The sequence below is a fragment of the Zeus faber genome (assembly GCF_960531495.2).
Source record: "Zeus faber genome assembly, chromosome: 21".
In the NCBI taxonomy this organism is placed as follows: domain Eukaryota; kingdom Metazoa; phylum Chordata; class Actinopteri; order Zeiformes; family Zeidae; genus Zeus; species Zeus faber.
The window spans coordinates 1,941,337-1,963,469 of NC_137208.1; the positions used below are offsets into that span (position 1 = coordinate 1,941,337).

The 22,133-nt window shown below is 45.6% G+C and overlaps 1 protein-coding gene across 2 annotated transcripts in view; it reads right to left on the reverse strand.

The window, feature by feature from the left end:
• arid2 (AT-rich interactive domain 2) overlaps positions 1-22,133 on the reverse strand; it is a 46,695-nt gene that overhangs the window by 18,621 nt on the left and 5,941 nt on the right. The window contains exons 4-10 of one of the 2 annotated variants that reach the window (XM_080022148.1): positions 16,523-16,656; positions 8,972-9,190; positions 7,839-7,906; positions 7,156-7,225; positions 5,916-6,166; positions 1,586-1,682; positions 635-844 (exon numbers count right to left, since the gene is read on the reverse strand). In XM_080022148.1, coding sequence (XP_079878274.1) covers positions 635-844; positions 1,586-1,682; positions 5,916-6,166; positions 7,156-7,225; positions 7,839-7,906; positions 8,972-9,190; positions 16,523-16,656 — 1,049 coding nt within the window. Of the gene's footprint in view, positions 1-634; positions 845-1,585; positions 1,683-5,915; positions 6,197-7,155; positions 7,226-7,838; positions 7,907-8,971; positions 9,191-16,522; positions 16,657-22,133 lie in introns of both variants that reach the window. The other variant, XM_080022147.1, reaches the window with a different exon arrangement.

The following is a 22,133-nucleotide window of genomic DNA, read 5'->3' on the forward strand; positions in this document are numbered from 1 at the left end:
CATGGGATTCAGACATGGAGACACGTAGACATGTGTCATAATTCAACTTCACATGGTGGTTTCTCTGCTGTACAATTGGCTGTTCGTGTCACATGGTGGTTTCTCTGCCCTACGATTGGCTGTTCGTGTGGCATCTTTGTAAGTAGAGGAAAACGGAATCAAAGATTTTATCGTGAAGATTATCAAGAACATTTATGAGTTCATCTCACAGACTTTAGCAGCACACCTAGTGGATGTGTATGCTCATGTGACATGTCTTAAAGCAAATCTTATTTGCTTCAAACAGAAAATCAAAGCGCTTTGCAGCCATGGTTGGTCAATCTTCTAATTCGGTTGATGAATCCATCTTCTAAATTTATTTTGCATGTGATATTTGTGATGCAAATAAACCCAAGTGGCTCCGGATGAGGTTCATCGACTTCAGGCCTCAATTGAACATTAAAGCTGCACAGAACCTGCTACTGGTCCTCCTGGTCCCATAAAGGTGCTTTTGACTTTCAGCAGACCTTTTCAATTTGTTTATAGGACTCAAACAGTGAACTATAAAACAAACCTTCAAAAAGCAAGGATTTTACCATTGGAAGCACAGAGGCCGATGGACTCCTGGTAAAAAACACGTGAGCGATGACCCTACCGATGCTGTGGTCCACGGTGGCGATCTTGGTGCAGGGCACCTCCCCCAGCTGGGCCAGCAGGTAGAGGACCTCCAGGGAGGCCATGAGGAGCATGAGGTCCGGCAGGGAAAGCAGAGCCATCACCTCCCTGTACGACTCCTGGTCCACGTACTCACAGATCAGAACGCCGTTGTCCTCAGCTTTGCTCAGGTTACCCAGGATTTCCATGGCTGTGAACAGGAGGTCGACATAAAAACATGTTCATCAGGCTGCGTCGCACACGGATAGTTTCTTCATTTGTTCTTTGAGATGAGGGGCTGTATTTATGTTTGTTTGTTACTACCTACGACCTAACACTTGAAAATAAGCAGAAATAGTCTGAAAACTATTTCAACTCTTGGTGGTCCACCCGTTTACATTGGCTACATGTAATGCCAGGACCACTAGGGGAAATAGGCAAACCATAAAATGGGAATAATTCATTAATATAGTATTATATCTACATAGTAACAAGCCCAAAGCTGGTCAAAGACGATATTGTATTTTTTAAATGTATTATTTACAATAATATAAAAATAAATGTTGGATTATGGCTTAAATGGACGCTCCTTTGCACTTTTCAAAGTCACAGGTGATTTCCCCCACCCCACCCCCTGGGTACATAGAACCCCAAAAATACACAGAAGAAGAGAAGTGGGGAGGCAGGAGGGTAAAAAGACATCTTCTCTGTTCATCTAAACCTCGATTAATTTCTCTCCTGGCTCTCTCCCAATATTAAACAGAGTTCCACCAGAGACACACAGCGCCGTCCAGTGTTGTGGTGGAATACTGCAGTCAGAGCACAGAACCACGCCCACCACGGGCGGAGACTCCAGCGTGGTTGACACAGAGCCACGTCTCAGCCTTGACACCTGTCACCACTCTCATTTCTGAGACTTTTTGAGGAACATCTGTCTGGACAGCCGACTCACCTCTCATTTTGAGGAACCGGTCTCTGGACATCAAACATTTGGTGATGGTGTGAAACATCAGATGGGTTGTTCGAAAGTCTACGGGGTCCAACTGGATCTGCGGGAGATGAACAACCACTGTTACAACAGCATAACAACACAACAACACCCCAAAAAAGTTCATTTAAATGGGCTCAAAGCAAAACAGTAAGGCTGGACCCATGGAGTCACACGGTTGAGAGTTGATTTAAGGATTTAAAATCTGATAAATATGGTAAATTTACAGCAGCTCATCTAGCCTTCTAAAATATTTCCGCACATAGGAGGTGGATTTTCCAGGACTCTAATGACCCTGTGTCAACCTTGAAAAATGTTTCCATATTAATTTCCTAAACAACCTCATCACATCACAAAGTTACTAATAAAGATTCTGCGCATGTACCAACACAATTCCAACTATGTTATGTGCAAATGAAATAACTTAACACACTTTAGGTAACACCCGGTCCAAAGTGCTCACCGTTATATATTATATATTATTATATAAAAATCGGAACAATTAATTCAAATTTAACAACACCCATGGCAGTTGAAAACGTCTCTAAACATTTGTTTAAGAATCACACACAAAAAAAAAAATCTTCCAATGATGATCATAATCTAAAATCTCCCCGATAACAATCAGGATTATCACTCCATGACACTGCAGCTCCTGCCGCAATGTCAATATTTTTAAAGAGCCATAATTGAATGTTAAATAATTCTACCAACACGTCAGCTTTACAACATGGTGTCCCTTATTAGATCGCCTGCAGCCAATTAGTGGCATCAAAGCCCCGCGCGATGCCATCAGGACCGGGCGGCTGCAAGGAGGAATGCTGAGGCAGCTTCTCAGTAGCCAATCACAGCGTCAAGACCTGCCCTGACTTCTGTTGTCGATTCAACGTCCTTAGTCAGGCTTAAAACACATGTGTTACAGGAAGACAACAGGGTCACAGGGTCCGTGCACACACAACCGTCAAACTGGAAGAAATAAGGTATTTCACAGCCTATCAGTTGGCGGCTGCTTTATCACCAGGTCCAGGCCATAATTCAGTTTATACGATCATGCCATGACATTGAGACAGACATACCATAATACTATATTTTGTATTTACATTATTCTAAATTAACTTCAAAGAAGCTATGACCCAAAACCTTTATTTAAAATGTATTAGTGATGTAACTTGCAACCAAAGGTGTTTTCTTCAACACCTTAATGTTTAAGAACATAGTAGTAGATGATAACTTATATCTTCTCATTCATTGTTATCTACACTGTACAGCGTTACAATTCACCCTGTACAGTATATACACCTGTATTTATACCAACCATACTGCCAATGAGCCCCTGCTATTACCTGTCAACTTATCCTGTCTGTGGCTTTTCTCTATACAGGTTACACACACACACACACACACACACACACACACACACACACACACACACACACACACACACACACACACACACCTTAACCTACCTGTTTAACCACCAACTCAAGCATCTCATTACCCTTTATACACTGTAAATACTATATACAGTGGGGCAAAAAAGTATTTAGTCAGCCACCAATTGTGCAAGTTCTCCCACTTAAAAAGATGAGAGAGGCCTGTAATTTTCATCATAGCTACACTTCGACTATGAGAGACAGAATGGGGGGAAAGAATCCAGGAAATCACATTGTAGGATTTTTCATGAATTAATTGGTAAATTCCTCGGTAAAATAAGTATTTGGTCACCTACAAACAAGCAAGATTTCTGGCTTTCACAGACCTGTAACTTTTTCTTGAAGAGGCTCCTCTGTCCTCCACTCCTTACCTGTATTAATGGAACCGTTTGAACTCCTTATATAGCTTGAAATTCATTGATAAAAGACACCTGTCCACAACCTCAAACAGTCACACTCCAAACTCCACTATGGCCAAGACCAAAGTGCTGTCAAAGGACACCAGAAACAAAATTGTAGACCTGCACCAGGCTGGGAAGACTGAATCTGCAATAGGTAAGCAGCTTGTTGTGAATAAATCAACTGTGGGAGATATTATTAGAAAATGGAAGACATACAAGACCACTGATAATCTCCCTCGATCTGGGGCTCCACGCAAGATCTCACCCGTGGGGTCAAAATGATCACAAGAACGGTGAGCAAACATCCCAGAACCACACGGGGGGACCTAGTGAATGACCTGCAGAGAGCTGGGACCAAAGTAACAAAGGCTACCATCAGTAACACACTACGCCGCCAGGGACTCAAATCCTGCAGTGCCAGACGTGTCCCCCTGCTTAAGCCAGTACATGTCCAGGCCCGTCTGAAGTTTGCTAGAGAGCATTTGGATGATCCAGAAGAGGATTGGGAGAATGTCATATGGTCAGATGAAACCAAAATAGAACTTTTTGGTAAAAACTCCACTTTTCGTGTTTGGAGGAGAAAGAAAGCTGAGTTGCATCCAAAGAACACCATACCTACTGTGAAGCATGGGGGTGGAAACATCATGCTTTGGGGCTGTTTTTCTGCCAAGGGACCAGAACGACTGATCCGTGTAAAGGAAAGAATGAATGGGGCCAAGTATCGTGAGATTTTGAGTGAAAACCTCCTTCCATCAGCAAGGGCATTGAAGATGAAACGTGGCCGGGTCTTTCAGCATGACAATGATCCCAAACACACCGCCTGGGCAACAAAGGAGTGGCTTCGTAAGAAGCATTTCAAGATCCTGGAGTGGCCTAGCCAGTCTCCAGATCTCAACCCCATAGAAAATCTTTGGAGGGAGTTGAAAGTCCCTGTTGCCCAGCGACAGCCCCAAAACATCACTGCTCTAGAGGAGATCTGCATGGAGGAATGGACCAAAATACCAGCAACAGTGTGTGATAAACCTTGTGAAACGTTTGACCTCTGTCATTGCAAACAAAGGGTATATAACAAAGTATTGAGATGAACTTTTGTTATTGACTGAATACTTATTTTCCACCATAATTTGCAAATAATTTCTTTAAAAATCAGACAATGTGATTTTCTGGATTTTTTTTTCCTCATTCTGTCTCTCATAGGTGAGGTGAACCTATGATGAAAATTACAGGCCTCTCTCATCTTTTTAAGTGGGAGAACTTGCACAATTGGTGGCTGACTAAATACTTTTTTGCCCCACTGTACACTGTATACACTATATATACACAATATACACTATAGATACACTATACACTGTATACATCTTATCACCGTTCTCAGTCTCGTTCCCACAGTCTGTCAGTATTCACTACACTAGCATTCGCAATGGCCACACCCCCTTACCGTGAAATTACACTATATACACTATACATACTATTTATACTATATACACAATATAAACTATGTATACACTATATATACCAGCCACGCCCCCTTACCGTGAAATAACACGGGTCCTCGCTTATTGACCAATTGACTTAAGGAACTGGTTCTAGGAACGGAACTGGGTCATTAAGTGAGGTGTACTGTACAAATTATATATATATATATATATATATATATATATATATATATATATATATATATATATATATATATAAATAACTTGGTCGTTAAGTGAGGTGTACCTGTGTTTTTGTACATTAGGCAATTTTTAAAATTTATTTTGCCTTTTAAGCTTTTTAAAGCTTTTTGTCTGTACAGCAAGGCACCAATCCTCACCAAAACAAATTCCTCCTCCATGAAAAACGTTCCTACAAACAGAGTGAGATTGTGACATGATAATACACTGCCTTGTGTCAAACTCCTCATGATGATGTCGTAGTGAGAGCTCGCGCCATATCATTCCCATCTAGTGTGATGTCATACTTGTTCTCCTGGACTACATTACACAGCATTTAACCGCTTGGACAGAGTAAGAAGACTACTTTCAGAACAGCCAGATTAACATACATCTCACACCTCATGTTATGGTACAAGCAGCTGATGGCTGCCAGCACACTTGACATCCACACGAGGCTCCCGTTGAAAGCCATGTTCTGCCAAACGCAGTCAATCCTGATGACGATACTTTGCAATAAAATGCATGATGGTGCGGCGGTGGAATTCTATTTCTCTTATCTGCCCCTCAAAGTTAAGTGCCGGGCTCCCAGCGCTCCTTTTATTTGCAAATGAACTTGTCGGGATTGTAAAAGCAAATATTTTGTTCACACGTATAAAGAAATCACCAGAGTGCAGAATCTGTGACATTTTCCCCAATGGCAATTTGGACTCCACCGCAACGCCACACACCAGCTCCATAGGAAACACCGCCATCACCTGGCGGAATATTTTCAGCATAAGGTCAAACGGCTCCAAGCACCCACCTCTGCAGCCATGTTCCCCAGCGTGTCGAGCCCCAGCTGCCGCAGGGAGATGAGGTTGCAGTGTGCGCACAGCAGCAGGAAGCGCAGGCAGGTGCGGCTGGACGCCAGCAGCTTGACGTTGGCCTCCTCGAAGCTCAGGTTCCTCAGGATCACCGCCACCTGCAGCACCCGCTGGCCCTCCATGTCCCCGATGCCCGACTCCCGTGGCGGGTGGAAGAGCGTCTGCCAGGGCCCGTCTGCCGACGTGCCGCCTGGGGGGAGGACAGAGCAGCGGTACAGCGCTGATCAGAGGGGGAGAGGTTACCAACGGCAAGCAGAAAACTACAACAGCTTTAGGTGGGAGGTGACAACAGCTTTAGGTATGAGGTTACAACAGGTACAACAGCTTTAGTAACCTCATACCTAAACCTGTTGTAACCTAATACCTAAACCTTACAACAGGTTTAGGTATGAGGTTACAACAGCCTTAGGTATGAGGTTACAACAGGTTTAGGTATGAGGTTACAACAGGTTTAGGTGTGAGGTTACAACAGGTTTAGGTGTGAGGTTACAACAGGTTTAGGTGTGGGTAGGGACAGAGTGCAACAATGAACTCTCCACACGGTGTTAGTGATGGTCATGTTTTTAAAGCTCATTGGTTAGTAATAACAGTAGTTATAGTAAAGTAATTAAAGTAATTTCCCCCTGGGATTATTAAAGTATTTCTGATTCTGATTCTGAGTAGTAGTAATAGTAATAGTAGTAGTCATGGTAGTAGTAGTAGTAGTACTTGTAGTAGTAGTAGGTGTAGTAGTAGTGTAAACATCCCCGTTTGGGATGTAACGTGTAGTTTGAACAGCGCTACATAAAAAAGTAATAAAAGGATGTTGTAGTGCAGCTATTCCCAAATTGGGGTAGTAGTAGTAGTAGTTGTAGTAGTAGTAGTACCCTGTGGGTACACGTTGTCATGTTGGGGCGACACCAAATACAGTGATTTACTTCCTCTCCTGCGCTGGCAAAACTGTGTATTTTTATTGGACATGGAGGTTATTTCCTGAAAGAAAACAAGCGCCGTGCATGCTGGGGACACGCTCCTGCACCGCCCCCCGGACAGCTGGCCTCGGGCGGCAAAACGGCTAGAGCCGGCCCTGTAGAGGGGTCCGCAGTGTGGAGGGGTCCCGCACCGTCAAAAAGATGGGGAACCACGGCACTAGAAGAGGTTATGTGAGTCTAAGGTGTGGTTGAAGCCCAGCCTGCTTACCCTGTGCAGGGCTCCTCTTGTCCCAGATGAGCTCCCTGACTTCTGAGTCCTCCACCACATGCTTCCAAAACTGGGGAGAGAAGAACAACAGTCAGCGTTCACACAATGATCCTGAGGACGGGGAAACGGCATTATGGGTGGAGTGGGTGGAGGACCAGGGTCCACCCCACACTGCTCTCGCTCTCCCTCTCTCTCTCTCTCTCTCTTCATCATTTTATTTCAGTGAGACTTTCAAAGCGTCTGCACTTGTTAGTTATTGCTCACGAACGGAAAATGGATTTTTGATTTGATTTCAAGTCATGGTGTTTATTTATTTATCTTTTAAAACGACGTTAACTGACGGGACTTTTTTTTAACTTGGAATTTTCAATAAATTATATTAGAAATGGACGTGCCTTGATGACGTCATCCTCTACATAACCTGCTGATCATCTGTTTTGCACAGATGACGTTTGACAGAATCTGGCCCGTTTGTGGGGACATTTAAATCCCCCGAACACGTGAGCGGCAGCGTTCCTGCCTCACGAAGACTCTGATCTGGGAGGACGAGCACTGAGGACCGGCAGCCGCCGCCGCCGCCGCCGCAGTCTACGTCTCCTCAAAGCTTCAGCTTGACAGAATAAATACGGAACGAAGTAGGCGGAGGGTCCCCGGGCGGAGGGAACACTTTGAGCGGCTCTTACCCTGATGAAGTCCCGGGACGTCTTCTCCTTCCAGTCCATCCCAAACACCCCAGAGAAGCTGCCCAGCGCTGCCCAGAGGGGAGAGGAGACAAGGTGAGACGGGGGGGGATTCCCTTTGCCCCCTACGCCCCCGTCCCCGCCTTCCTCACAGGGAAACACAGAGACACGAGGAGACGGAGGAGGAACAGATCCTTTGAAAATGAGAGGTGGTGTTTGGCTCCAGCCTTCCAGGCCTGTGGACGCTAACGACACGGAAACCCATCCTGTCGCTGGGGGGGGATCCTGACTACGCCCTCAACACTAACACACAGGGTTGACACTGAGCGCGAGGGGAAAGTCCCCGAATACTCAATGACTGGAGAGGAGCAAACGATTAAAGCCCCTGTCCAACAAAATGAGTAACAGGCTCCACAACGTCAACAACACGACAACCTTCATTTGGTCCTTTCCTGTTGGAACCCATTATATTAAGAAGCAGAACCAGCAACAGAAAAACCTGTCACCACGCTGAGTCCCACACACCTGGAGCCAGGAGAACGGTCTTTTTAAAGAAAATAGGAGAAAAATGTTCATCACAATTCCACAAAATACCATTAAAATCCTGTTCCTTTCCAAAAAGATCCCAGGACGTGTCAGGAACCGGAACAGCTTTGGTTGACATCATACAACATTGTGATCATTGCAAAAAAAAAAAAACCCCAAAAAATATCTTTAAAAACAAAGTTTCAACAATTCGATTTAAAAATATATATATTATAATATTATTAATTTTCTATAATTTATTATTACTGTTATTATTAGTAGTAGTAATGACAATAATAACATAATCACAACAACAACAGATAATATTCTTGACTGTTCTTTTGACTCCTTGTCCTGTCTAAAAAATAGCATTTTAAAATCCAAAACAATGTTTCAACAGTTAGCTTATCCCATTCGTTATGATGATTATTATTATTATTATTATATTAAATATTATTTATACAACAAGAATCATAATTATTGTATAACATTACTGTAAGTTATGATAATAGTTATTGATATAACAACAACAGCAGCTTGCTTATCATGAGTCAAGGTTCATGTAATGTTTGGTGATGAGCTGTTGTTTTTCGGGGGCTGGGGGCACTCACAGTCGTCGAAGACCCCGGCGTGGGCCAGCAGCAGGGTGACCAGCTTGGGGTCCTTGTCCAGCTGCATGGCGTGTTTGCTCTCGTTGGAGAGGAGGGTGCACACGTTGACGGCGAAGTCCACCTCGTTGGGGAGGCCCGACAGCAGCGACAGCACCAGCTTGTTGTAGTCGCACGGCGGCACGAATTCGGTCGACAACCCGTAGCTTTGGCGAAGATAGTCTGCGGGGGAGAGGTCCGTCCGTTCAGTTCTACAGAAACTTCTGGAGCTCTTTACACGTCACGGCGAGGCCAACATGGGGTCCTAGTCGTGTTTTGTTCCGTGTCAAGCATTGGCCACATCCAGGTCCCTCAATAAGGATGTACACGAGGCCACAGACCCCATCTGATAGCATCTAGTATCTCTTATTTATGTTGCTAAATATGATTTAGTGAAAAAATGCCGTACCCGTCTATAACATAGTCAGAGATAACAGTCAAACCAGGATCCATGCCATTATTATTGTACATTCACTTATAAGGCTCTTGAAGTTTAACCATTTATTATTTTGCTGGGGACCCCCTGGAAGGACCCCCCTCTGTACCATGTCATGAGGTGTTCTCTGAGTCAATAGTTGTGGGGCCTCCCAGAGGGGAACGAGGATTTGGACGTGAGGGGCCCCAGAGAACTAGATACCTCCAAGGGCTTTTTTTCCCCACACCACCCATAGGAACCCTGAGGAGACGCTGAACTGACAGAGGCCGATGGGGTTTCCATGTCCCGTGTTGTGTTAGAACATTCAGCTATTTGCCCTTCTCCGTCAACCAAAACCTGTTTCTGAACAAATTTGGGACGAGTAATAAAAAATCCAGTTGCTGAATTTTCACTCACTCCATCTACAATGAAAAGTTTGGCCCCACTCCGGTAAGGCTGGCTGGGGGACGCCGCACCGGGTTTTTGTTGTTTCGTTCAATTAATGTCGGAAAATAAAATAAATGAAATGAATACATGAGCAATAAAAACTCTTTATTTCTTGTTGTTTATTTTTATTGATATTGGGTTTTTTTTTATTACCGCAGAGTGCTGGTGGTGCTGGTCGCTGCAGAGCGACGGGGCGGCAGACGCACGTCTGGACCAATCACCGTGCTCTGGCTTGTGGTGGTGAGTCACCGCCCAGGAGCAGGAGCTAAAAATGTTCCTTAAAAACGGCTTTTCTAAAAACTACCATCGTTCAGATGGTTCCTGCCGTGCAGGCACAAACAAAAAAACAAAAAGAAAAAACTCCTCCAAATGTTCTTATACTATGAAAAGGTTCTTGCAGTGTGAAAGGGCCGTAGAGAGGTGGTGGAGCTATGGGGCCATTTCCCAGACGGAGTTTATCCGAAATCAGGACGAAGCCGATCCCACTTCAACTAAACCAGAATAAAAAAATGCTGGTGAGACGCTGCTTCATTTAAGATGAATGGGTTTAAACTGCTTTCACACATGCACTGTGCGACTGAAATGAACCAGACATTACCAGGACTTTAGCACCGGAGAACCACGTCCGGGTGAAGTGCGGCACGACGGAGCGCTATGTATGAATAGAGCGGGCTGCACCAGGAAGTGACGGAGGTGATGAAGGACTAGTCCAGATGACCTCGTTGTCAAGGTCACCTGGAGCCCCACGCCCATTCATCCAAAGGTTTTATTTGAGCTTCACTTGGACCTACATCTTATCAGGAGACCCAGGTGAGCTCTAATATTCCTTCCAGAAAACAGATTTGTTGAGCATTTCAAGAGAAAGACTCTTGGAGTCGGTGCCGGTGAAAAGGAGGATTCGGTCTCAGACTGATCCAGGGCCTGATGCAGGGCAGGTCAACAGCCCTGCACCACCTCGTGACGGTGTAAAGACAAACTGGATGCTCCGGTCCACTCTTCAGAAATCAAAGTGTGAGGTCACAGATGTTGCATCCATTTTTCTCTTTGGGGTGTAAACCAGGCAGGTGGTGTAAATCAGACACCCCCCAAACAGCGGCACAGCCCAGTGGAGGAAGCAGTCCGGCTCCTGGAGCCAATGCCACCTTCTCACTGCTCGGTCACAAACACAGGAGGAGACGACAACCGAAACAACAGCCTGGCCCGGGAGGAAAAAACAAAAACAAAATAAAAAGAAGGAATTCACAAACAGGCGGGCGGCCAAATTCCCCGACTGGTTCTGCCGACAGATTAAGTAATTAATGCCGATCATGTTGAAAAGCTGTGTTGCAGAGACCTGCCGTCATGAAAGGTCAGCCCCCGTCCACCGCCCTCTGAACGGAGGCTTCGGCAACTGGAATAATTCACCGGCAAGAGTCTGCAAATGTCAGGGTTTGATACAGGTTGTTCCCCTGGGGCCCCCCGGAGCCCTCCATGGCTCCATGGCTCCCGACTCATTAACAAAACGAATGAAAGAAAAACACAAACACAATCCAGAGATTTAAGGAAACGTCCCGGATGGGGCAGCCGACGATCAAGGTGTGATCCGGTTCAACCACGACACGGCCTCCGCCTTTCTAGGCTGAATCCCTGTTTTATCCTTAGGTCTCATGTCGTGGGACTCACCAGGGGGAAGGTTGTGGGTTTAAATCCAGCGCTGGCACAACGCAGCTCAAACCAAGCTTGGGGGCCACGGTGATCAGCTTATGCTGCTCTTTATTATTTTCTTTAACTGGTGAACGTCGTCTCACGTGGGGGATGGTAGCTCAGGCGGTAGAGCTGGTGGTCTAGTCATCTAAAGGTTGCTGGTTGGATCCCAGGCTCCTCCTGCTAGCATGCTGTAGTGTCCTTGAGCAAGACACTTAACCCCTAATTGCTCCTGATGGCTGCATCCGTCGCTGTTTGAACAATTGTAAGTCGCTTTGGATAAAAGCGTCTGCTTAATGACTAAATGTAAATGTAAATGTCTCACGTGTTCAACGTGCGTCTTTTACCGTTTGATGTGGTGGTGTTTTTTGCGGGGTCGTTTAAATGCCAGGACTCTCCTCTGCCCGTGAGAAGGTTCCACCAAAACCAGTTGTCACCGACTCTATTTTGCAGCGTGAGCACCGCCCAAGACGGTTGTGATTGTTTAGAAAATACAAACAAGACGGAGCGTTTTCCCCCCGTAGTAGAGTGAAGGTGCCTTTAGACACCCCTTCCTCCACCGCTGCCACCAAAACCAAAACCGCCTTCGGTGTCAAACTTTGGTGACAAATTCCATTTTGAATCAGAGTAAAAACATCTTTCGCCAAAGCTCCCATGTGCAACACTTCCTTCAAGCTAAAGAGCAGAAGACGTGTTGGATGTTAGTGGTAGTACTGTGGTACAAGTGCTAGTACTGCAGTAATGGCGCTCTGCTAATATTGAGTAGCACCGTGTTTCTCCTGTGGTCGCACATGCTGAGCGGCCGCCAGGCCAACCACATTCTTTTACTGAGGCCAGAAAAGGCACCGCCCCCCAGGAAAAAGACAATTACCGATTTTTTAATAGATTTTTGTTTTTAATTGCTATTTACAATCCATGGCTCCTATTTAAACACACGTACAAACCAGGGAAACCAGGAATATTGAAATGTGCCGACTAAACGACCGACTGTCTGCATGTTCTGTCAACAGTAAAATAGAAAATCTTGTTTTTGTAATATCCAATCCAGCAGGTTCTAAAACACGATGCTGTTTTCCAAAACAGCCAGTTCAAAACACTGAAAATCGAATTACCAAACCAACGGTAGTTTTCCAGGCGGCAGAGGGAGCAGTGTGCACCTGCAACGCCGCCGCGCTGCAGGTGCACACTGCTCCCTCTGCCGCCTGGAAAAGGCAACTTGTCCTGAGATTGGGAGGGTCTCACAGAACTCCGCCGTAGCACCGCCTCCACCCGGCCCGGCGCTGTACACTCATTTATATCTTTATTGACTTGTTAGTTTCAGGATTTACTTCGTAGGCGTGTTTATTGTTTTCGCTGGATGCCGTGGTGATGTGACGTGAGCGTGGTGTCCCCAATCGACTCTGATTGGGGACACCACGCTCACGTCACGTCAAGTGACTCTACTTGAAACAACCGCCTCCAGCTCCCGTGGTGCTGCACACTGTGTTTTTAAAGCTGGTTGGTTACTCACCTTATAATCAAGTCATCCTCTCCTTGTAAGTACTGAATACACCTCTATCAACCATAAACTATATCATATAAACTGCACCACCTGCCCCCAGCCCCCCACGCCTCCTCTGCTGAGCAGCACCGGGCCTGAAACACATCCTAGGGCAAATACTGTAGTACTTGGGTATAAGTACTGTGGAAGCAGTACTCTAGTAGTGTGGTAGTACTCGTGTAGGAATAATACTCTAGTAGTGTGGTCATAGTGCTTTAGGAATAGTACTATAGTAGTGTGGTGGTAGTACTTTAGCAATAGTACTCTAGTAGTATGGTATTAGTACCGTAGGAATACTGCTCTAGTAGTGTGGTAGTAGTACTGTAGGACTAGTACTCTAGTAGTGTGGTAGCAGTACTTTAGGAATAGTACTCTAGTAGTGTGGTGGTAGTAGTAGTACTGTAGGAATAATACTCTAGTAGTGTGGTGGTAGTTCTTTAGGAATAGTACTATAGTAGTGTGGTGGTAGTACTTTAGGAATAGTACTCTAGTAGTGTGGTATTAGTACCGTAGGAATACTGCTCTAGCAGTGTGGTAGTAGTACTTTCGGAATATAACTCTAGTAGTGTGGTCGTAGTACTTTAGGAATAGAACTCTATTAGTGTGGTCGTAGTACTTTAGGAATAGTACTCTGCTGGTATGTAGTCGTCTGCACTCTCACAAAATGATCCAAATCCTCTGGGACAGTTTTCTGCTCTGAATTGTATTGATTTACTATTAATTCCACGACTGATTCCTTTGTAATTGATTTTTAACAATAGCTTCTCCCCTTGCATAGAATTGTATTTGTGTACTTTTCATATATTATTTATGTTTTGTGCTTTTCAGCTGTGTGTCTATATTTGGATTGTTTATTTCATTATCATTCATCTCCCTGATGCCAACGTGTCTATAGAAACTGGGGCTGAACCATTTGGAAGATAATGTCATTTGCCATGTTTTGTAACCAGTGTTGTGATTGTCCTTTAGGATGTGATTTTAAGTTCCTTATCTTCCGTGTAATTCACTAAACACGATCCTTAATCCAGAAATCCTTCTCAACCCGTGAGGCTCCACCGTTCCCAGCTCAGGAGCCACGTTGACAAAAAGATATTTTTGCAAGAGCCAAATATCTGAAACGTCCCTTTCCTCCATCCAACCATGACATGGGGCCATGAGGAGTATCTTCCTGAGGAGTGAAAAGCATGACAGCATGATGTCGGCAGGAATTGCAATTTATTATTATTACCATGACCACACGACCACGTTTTCTTTACCATTGCACCACATATGACGCAGCATGTGCCTCCATGGCTCACGGCTGCATCCGGGGAGGTTTGTTTTGGTCACCTTGTTTGCTCAAGGTGGAGCTCCGACTCCACCTTTATTTGCATGCCGGCTGCAGTCAACAGGTACTTTGAGGTGATGCAGTGAGATAACACCGCTCTAACTCCGTTGATGCTCATCATTTACTCACTTCTATGTATTTGGCTGTTTTCATTTGATTTTTTCAGACTGTTTTATATTTACCTTTTGATTCCAAAGTTGTGTAGAGAAACACACCAACTCTCACCGTGACAAAGTCCCTTTCTATGAAAATGTAGCTGGCGGAATAAACCGATTCACATTATGAAATTATTTATATTTATATATATATATATATATATATATATATATATATATATATAAATAAAAGATAGACATACAATTATTATCAACAGTTTGTTGTCCATTCTCTTAGCCCCATATTTAATGTTTTGTCATTGTTTTATTGTACACGTCCATTTTCCCCTCATCTCAGATTCATTTCCTTGGTTCACTGTGAGGTTCCTTTCATTAGTTATTGAATATGTTTAGGTTGTATTTTGTTGTTAATCATCGGGATAAGTGTATAATCTAACATTTTTCCCATTTTCTGGTCCCTGACTTCATTATTTTTGCCATTTTTTATAATGGAAGCTGTTGATGAAACTGCAATTTTCCTCAGGGGATGATCGAGCACCTCACTATCCAGCTAGAAAAGCTTTTTATTTCCAAAAAGGTAAAGACGGTTCATGCCGCTCCACCGCTGGGTTCACTAAATAACAGGAAGCCGCCTCGGCCGGTGTGACACTGAATCTGAGGGAATCCTGTAGGTTGGTATTGATTTGGCAGGAAACGTTGCTCCTTTGCCTCTTGGACCTCAAGACAGAGCAGCCAAATCACTCACTCACTCACTCACTCACTCACTCACTCACTCACTCACTCACTCACTCACTCACTCACTCACTCACTCACTCACTCACTCACTCACTCACTCACACACACACACACACACACACACACACACACACACACACACACACACACACACACACACACACACCTCGGTTCTTAAGTGAGGGGTACTTGTATAATCAACAACTCATTTCTGATGCAGCCAGTTTGGTCCCTGAAAGAGGAGACGCTAAATAACGTGTCAAACCCAAAATATCAGAAAACATCTGGGAAACTCCTGGAGCAGATGACTAAAGGACGGTGTTTAATGATTTGTTTTAAATTGTTCATCTTTTATTTTATTTAAAAAAAAAAATTATAATGAGTATTTTTTGTTGCATATTGCCACGTTCTTATATTTCTTAGGACCATTGCCAAATGTTTCATGTTTGTCTCTCTAGGTTTATCCTCATTGTTTATCTTCATTGTTTGGTATCAATCTTTCAGTTTATTTTATTAGGTTTTTTTTAAGGCTTATCATTTATGGTCTAAATGATCTTGTTTATTTTATGGATTATTGAATTGTTTATTGTTCATTTTCCAGTTTATTGAAATTGCCAATTCATTAAATACATTTTTTGGTTCATGGCATACAATCCTTTATTTTGATTTGATTACCTTATTATTATTGCCTGTTGTTTTTGTTTCAGCTGTAACACTTTCATTTCCCCCCAGAACCTCTGGAGGAGGGACTGAGATCACTTCACAACAGGAATAAAAATTATTTTCTCTGAAGCAAGAGTGAAAAAAAAGAGTCATCTCAGCCACTGCTGCAGAGTTCAGACCGCGATCCGGCCTGATTTCACACCGGCCGACGGGTCTTTGGAGACGGGCGAGCAGAGCGTTTTTTTTCAGTGATCAAGAATCTAAGCAAAAGAGAAATAATCCTGTACGGCGCATGGTATGGTGTCATGTGCGGCGTGACTTCTCCTTCAGTCATGTGGTGTGAACGGTACAGGTCGGACCACTCTCACAGTCCCGTGGTGTGTCCAGGGCATAAGGCCTCAGAGAACTAGAGAATCTTTGCCCCTTTTCTTTTTTTTTTTTTTATATCAGCCGGGCACACTTTTCCATTCACGCGCTCCTTTTGGTCTTCTCCAGCAAGACACTGGAACCTGAGCGACAGTGAAGCACTTCGACAAGGAGGGAAAGGATGGAAAAGGTTAGAGCAGAGGAGGGGAGAGGGGCTGGCTACCTGATACAGTGTGTTGCTGGTAGTTGTAGGAGCAGGGAATTGCACCAATTGGAAGAGGCGGTTTGGGATTCCCCGGCTGAGACTCGTCATCGTCCTCGCCAAAGTGATGGACCTTCTCATACTTCTCCAAGTATCTGCAGGGAGAACAAAGAGGTAGTGAGACGGAGGCATTTTTTCACATGGATTCTTTAAAAGTTTCTGATTTCCAAGGAACAAGGTCATATCTTCAAGGAGCTTTGGGAGAGAAATGAAACAGAGTGGTCGGGTAAACGAGATGGACCAGCTGTTGCCAAATAAACATCTTAGTTTGACCAAATAAATGACGTATCCTGCTTTGTTTTATGGAGAAACTCTGCTGGTTTCTTCAGATTGAAACACAACTTCCTGCCAGCACAGGAAACTGATCCTTTACTTTTAAGCGGACAGAGTGGATTTAGTCACCGGTCATCACAACCACTATTCCCCACAAATTTTAATTCATTTGCATCGTCCTTCTCAGTGGATTTGGCTGTGATGTAGAAGTAAATCTGCCTTAACGGTGTCAAGTTAAACTTTTGGTCAATTTTGATAGGCAACCTGACTAGAAAAGAAGGAACCTCTGCTTGTGGGGCCAGTTTATCCCAAAGTGCGACTTGGGTGTGTTCCCCCCCGCGTGAGAAAGACCTTTTTTCACTGCGACGTTCCCCAACAAACACGTCTTGAACGGGCGCCGCACTCGTTTTAACGCTAAGAATGTTGACAAATGTTAAGACTTCTCCCCTGTGTGGTGTGACGGTAAGCGTTTCGGCTGCCTGGACCTCTGCCCTATGGGCGGTCCGTGGAAGTCCAAAGTGGAGGAAGCCTTCGTGTTTGTGGTGTAGCAGGGGTAGGTGACACATGGATATTGTGATATCACCTGGGATTTTAGTCATGCTTGTCTTTAAGCAGCATTACAGTAAAGTGATGGACGTTCCTCAACTTCATAGACTGATCTAGATGTTCTAACCAATGACGTGATGTGATACCATAATAACCAAGGTACTAACGATTATTTCTCAAATATTTCTCGTGGGAAAATATCTTATAAAGCACCAACAGTCGTTCCAAAAATATTGTATACATCGGATACATCATCCAAGGATATTGTGACATTAGATGTGGGCGGTATTGTACGGTCCTAGCGAGGTGTGACACGCTCCAGGCTGAAGCTCCTTCCTTGTCGCCCAGTTACACCAGTTCAACGTCCACTAAACTGCAGACAGCTTCACCACGTCGCTGCGGGGAAAATAATATCAAATGACCGTTTTGACGAAGCCATTTAAGCTTTCTACACTGTGATTTGAAACAGTACGGTCAGTTATTTCCTCCCTAAAGTAATCAACTAATAACCGTGATTATAAAAACCACGTTAATTGACTTGGATTATTATTTGAGCCGTGATCGCAGAGCCCTCATGTCGGACGGCGGCCTGCCGCCAAACGGCCGCTTTGTTGGACCCGAGGGTTGATTCGGGGATTCGAACGCTCCCCAAACGACACAACAACCGTCGGACGGAGAAGACCTTCTCAAAAACATAAACACTTGATATCTCAAACAGTCGCCAGCATCTGTCTCTATCGGTCAGCATCACCGGCAGCGTTTAACGGGTCGGACTAACAGCTCCAGGCGTCACAGACAGACTCAATCGACACCACCCAAAATAAGACAGAAATTACGTTTTCTCCACGCAGGACGCCAGGCCGCTCGCTGGCGTTCTCTTTTGTATCCGACATGTTTATCACGGCTCTCGTAGCTGGAATTGGGCTCTCTGCCCAAACCGCAAGCCTCTCAATGGACTACCAGCTTTTGGGCTTTGGGCTTTTTAGTCGGGCAGAGTGCTCGACACGTACTCCTCTCAAAATAAAGTCAAAGTCTCCAAAAAGGGCTTTTATTAACAAAAGATTTCAGTGTTTCTCATCCACGGAGCCTTTTTTGTTGTTGACAGTATGGACAGGGGCTGGTACGGGGGAGGCTGGATGAAGTCAGCGCAGGTTTAAGTGATGATTCCACCTTCTCACATGTCTTTGTGTCCAGTACTAATGAGAGAAAAACAAAGCTGGCATTTCATCAGAATTCATTCAAATTTCAAGCACATTTCAGACCTTGAAAGTGCAACGTCAAAAAAAATATTTAAAAACTATGCAAAGATTGAGGAAAATGTACTTGATCAGTATGGGCTGTTACACAGTGTACCGCAGACTGTACGTACACCTGTACACCGTATTGTTTGATGCTCAAGTTCCAGAAGATGATGTGATAATAATGAGCCGACACCGCGCAGACCGGCACAGTGGTTCTCATAGAAAAATGAGGACGAGCTCAACTTCAGCAAAACTTAATTTCCAACACGTCAGCGCTGTTTACCCCCCTGATAATGTAAAGACTCCCAAAGGTATTTACTGGTGTTAATTGGCCTTTTATTCCACAGAGCTCTCTCACTTATATCATTCCGGTCATTAAATCAACATATATCGATAAACAGAATTTCCTAGTCTCGGTAAATGCAAACCCAAAATGGCACAATAACATTTACCGCAACACAAGGTCTGAAATATTCAAATCACCATATCAAATACCATAAATAGATGCATCCACCTCTGTTTCTCTATGGAGGCCATCCATTCATCGACATTTCCACCTGTATCTATCCATCAATCCTTCCATCCAAGTACAGATCTATATGTTATTTAATCCATTAATATACATCCATACATCCATATCTCTATCCATCTCTTGGTGATGGTAAAACAGCCGTCCACCCGGGTGTAGGAGCAGCCCGTCAGCCCGTCGTGTCGTTGCCGCTTGTTTCTCTCCAGCGCGAGTGAGTCACAACGTTTGTGAATCCTTGAATCAGGCCGCGTGGCTGCCTCACCGCGGCCAAGGTAATCCCCCGGCCGCTGGCGGCGCGTGACACACTGCACTAAAAATACACCCAGACTCCATTTGTAGAGCGAGGGAGAGAGGGAGGGAGGGAGGCTATACTCACACCTTGCAGCGTCATCAAACGCTGTCTGGGCATGAGCAGACCGGGGGGGGGGGGTGTTGTTGATGTCACAGCCCCCCCCCCTAAACAGAGGACAACATGGAGATCAACCACAGATGGACCGGGAGCCCTCGTCCGCCCCTCACGGCAAAGTCTGCCGTGGTTTGCTGTGGTTTGACGTGGTTCACGGCGCCGGGGAAGGGTCTCGCTGTTCCACACGCGGAGCGTGGATTCGGCAGCCATTCCACCCTACATCCATACACCACCACCCAACCCCCCCCACCCCCCCCACCCCCCCGTGGAGAACCTGCACGGGAGCTCCAACCCTCACCCTGCATCAATGACTAACATACAACATGGAATATGTACAGGAAGTTTCATGTGATTAATAACCCTTTCAGTCTGATATTATTCTTCAGATTTCCATATGAGGAGGACAAACAGCTGAAACCTTAAAAATGGGATTTTGATGTCGGAAGCAAAGCAAAGCAAAGCAAAGCAAGCAAAAAAAAAAAAAAAAAAAGGTCCACATTTCCCAAAACTCCTGCTCGCATCGATTCCATTTCATGGTACTTTAGGGGGGGAATGTGCCGTCATTATTCAAATCCACATCCATTTCAATGCAGCTTCCCCGTTTTATTTGAGGCAAAGGAAAACGTGCCGGGGGGCGGGGGGCATGTGCAGCTGCAAGCAGCCCTTATCTGAGGTCATCTGATCAGACGGTGCGAACGGCTGCTTCCTTTATCTGCCTGCGAGCGGGAGGAGGACGCCCTCTGCTGGACACACCCACCCAACGCAGCCACAGCTTGAGGAAAAGCCTTCGTTGAGGTTCGAGCGGTTAGTTTTGTCAAGGACTAAACCAGTGGTGCTCAATGTGGGGTCCGGGGACCTCCAAGGGGCCCTTCCAGAGGTTCCGGCGAGTCCACAGCAAAATGATTCATAGTTAAACTTCACTGTTATTTCATTTCCGAGACGTTTGCACATTAAGAGAATGTCCAACGATGACTTGGATCCTAGCTTCACTGTGATCTGCCTGACGACAGTATCATTTACTACCACTGATCCCAAAGACTCAATATTATCAAACAGGGTCCGCGGCCTCATGTGTATCCAACTCCTGGAAGTTAAAAAGGTTGAGACCATTAGATTCAAATGAGTAAAAATAGTAATATTTTCATTGGGAGTTTACCTGAGTGATTTTTTAAATTGATCCAAAACTGAAAGAGAACACCTTCAGTGGACGGCCAAGCAACAGGGCCATCAAGACCACATCTTTCAGTGACACGGCTGCCCCGTTAAAAACCACAAACACCGCTTTCCTTCAAACGGCAGCGAGCACAGATGGTGTGGAACCATATAGTGTCATGGCGAGCGGAGCGGTGTCCGCCTGGAGCCTGGAGCCACACAGCAGGAGCAGCTCTTAAAAACAAAACTAAAAACTAAAAAAAAAACAAAATCTGAATCTCTCAGGATCTGAGGAGAGTTGCCGGGCGTTCGGTCGCGGAAAAGAGGCCGACGCAGGAAGTCAGAGGCGTGGTTGCAAATGTACTCTCCACATCAAAACATTCACCAGGTCACGACGCAGTCTGCGCTCGTACCCGCAAAGCGGCTCCACATCAGGCACCGGAATCTCCCAAGGCAGCAGGCAGGCAGGCAGGCAGGCAGGCAGGCAGACAGACAGACAGACAGACAGACAGACAGACAGACAGACAGACAGACAGACAGACAGACAGACAGACAGACAGACAGACAGACAGACAGACAGACAGACACTTGACGAGCAGCAGCAGGACCCAGGAGGCAGGAACAGCAGAGGTCGCCCCGCGGTTCAGAACAGCCCGACCCCCCCCCGTAAGCGCTCACCAGGTGAGCCGTGGACGCCGCTCAAATTCAACTTCAAATTTATACAATCAAAACTGGGGCTGCCGTTGCAAGAACCAAATTGCAAGGCAGCACTCATTCATCAGCAGCACCGAGGACAGCAGCTCCATCACAACATGTCTCACTCTGATAGTGAGAACTATTCAGTGATCAAAGCTCCGACTGGCTTCTCAGACTGGTTCTTTAGGAGTCAGTGAAAGAGTCAGACCCGGTTGCTTTTGTGATGCGAGGCCGGGCGGGGCCAGGCCGGGCGGGGCCAGGCCGGGCGGGGCGACGTGGGGAGAGGCGACGCAAGGCAGGGCCAGGCGAGGCGAGGCGGGGCCAGGAGAGGCGAGGCGGGGCCAGGCGAGGGGAGGCGGGGCCAGGCGAGGCGGGGCCAGGCGGGGCAGGCCAGGACTCCCTGGACGATGATGTGCATCTCAGCTCCGGGTTGTGAAGGGAAATCTCACAGAAGTGATTTCTGTCGGTTGTTTCTTTCGGTGGGTTGCAAACCGTCAATCAGTCACATTCTTTAGCAAAGAGGAGGGAGGAGCCAGTCCCGGCGCAGACAGGCAGTGAGTGTCATTTCTTCAACGTCTCGCAAGATTTCGTCAAAGCATTTTTCCCCCCTCCTAAATTAGCAACTGTCTCCTCACGCTGCACGGGGAAGCAGAGCGTGTTGGTTTGGTGTGGCTGGAAAGCATCGCCAAACATGGAAGAGGCACAAACGGGAGGAGCGGCGTCACAGAT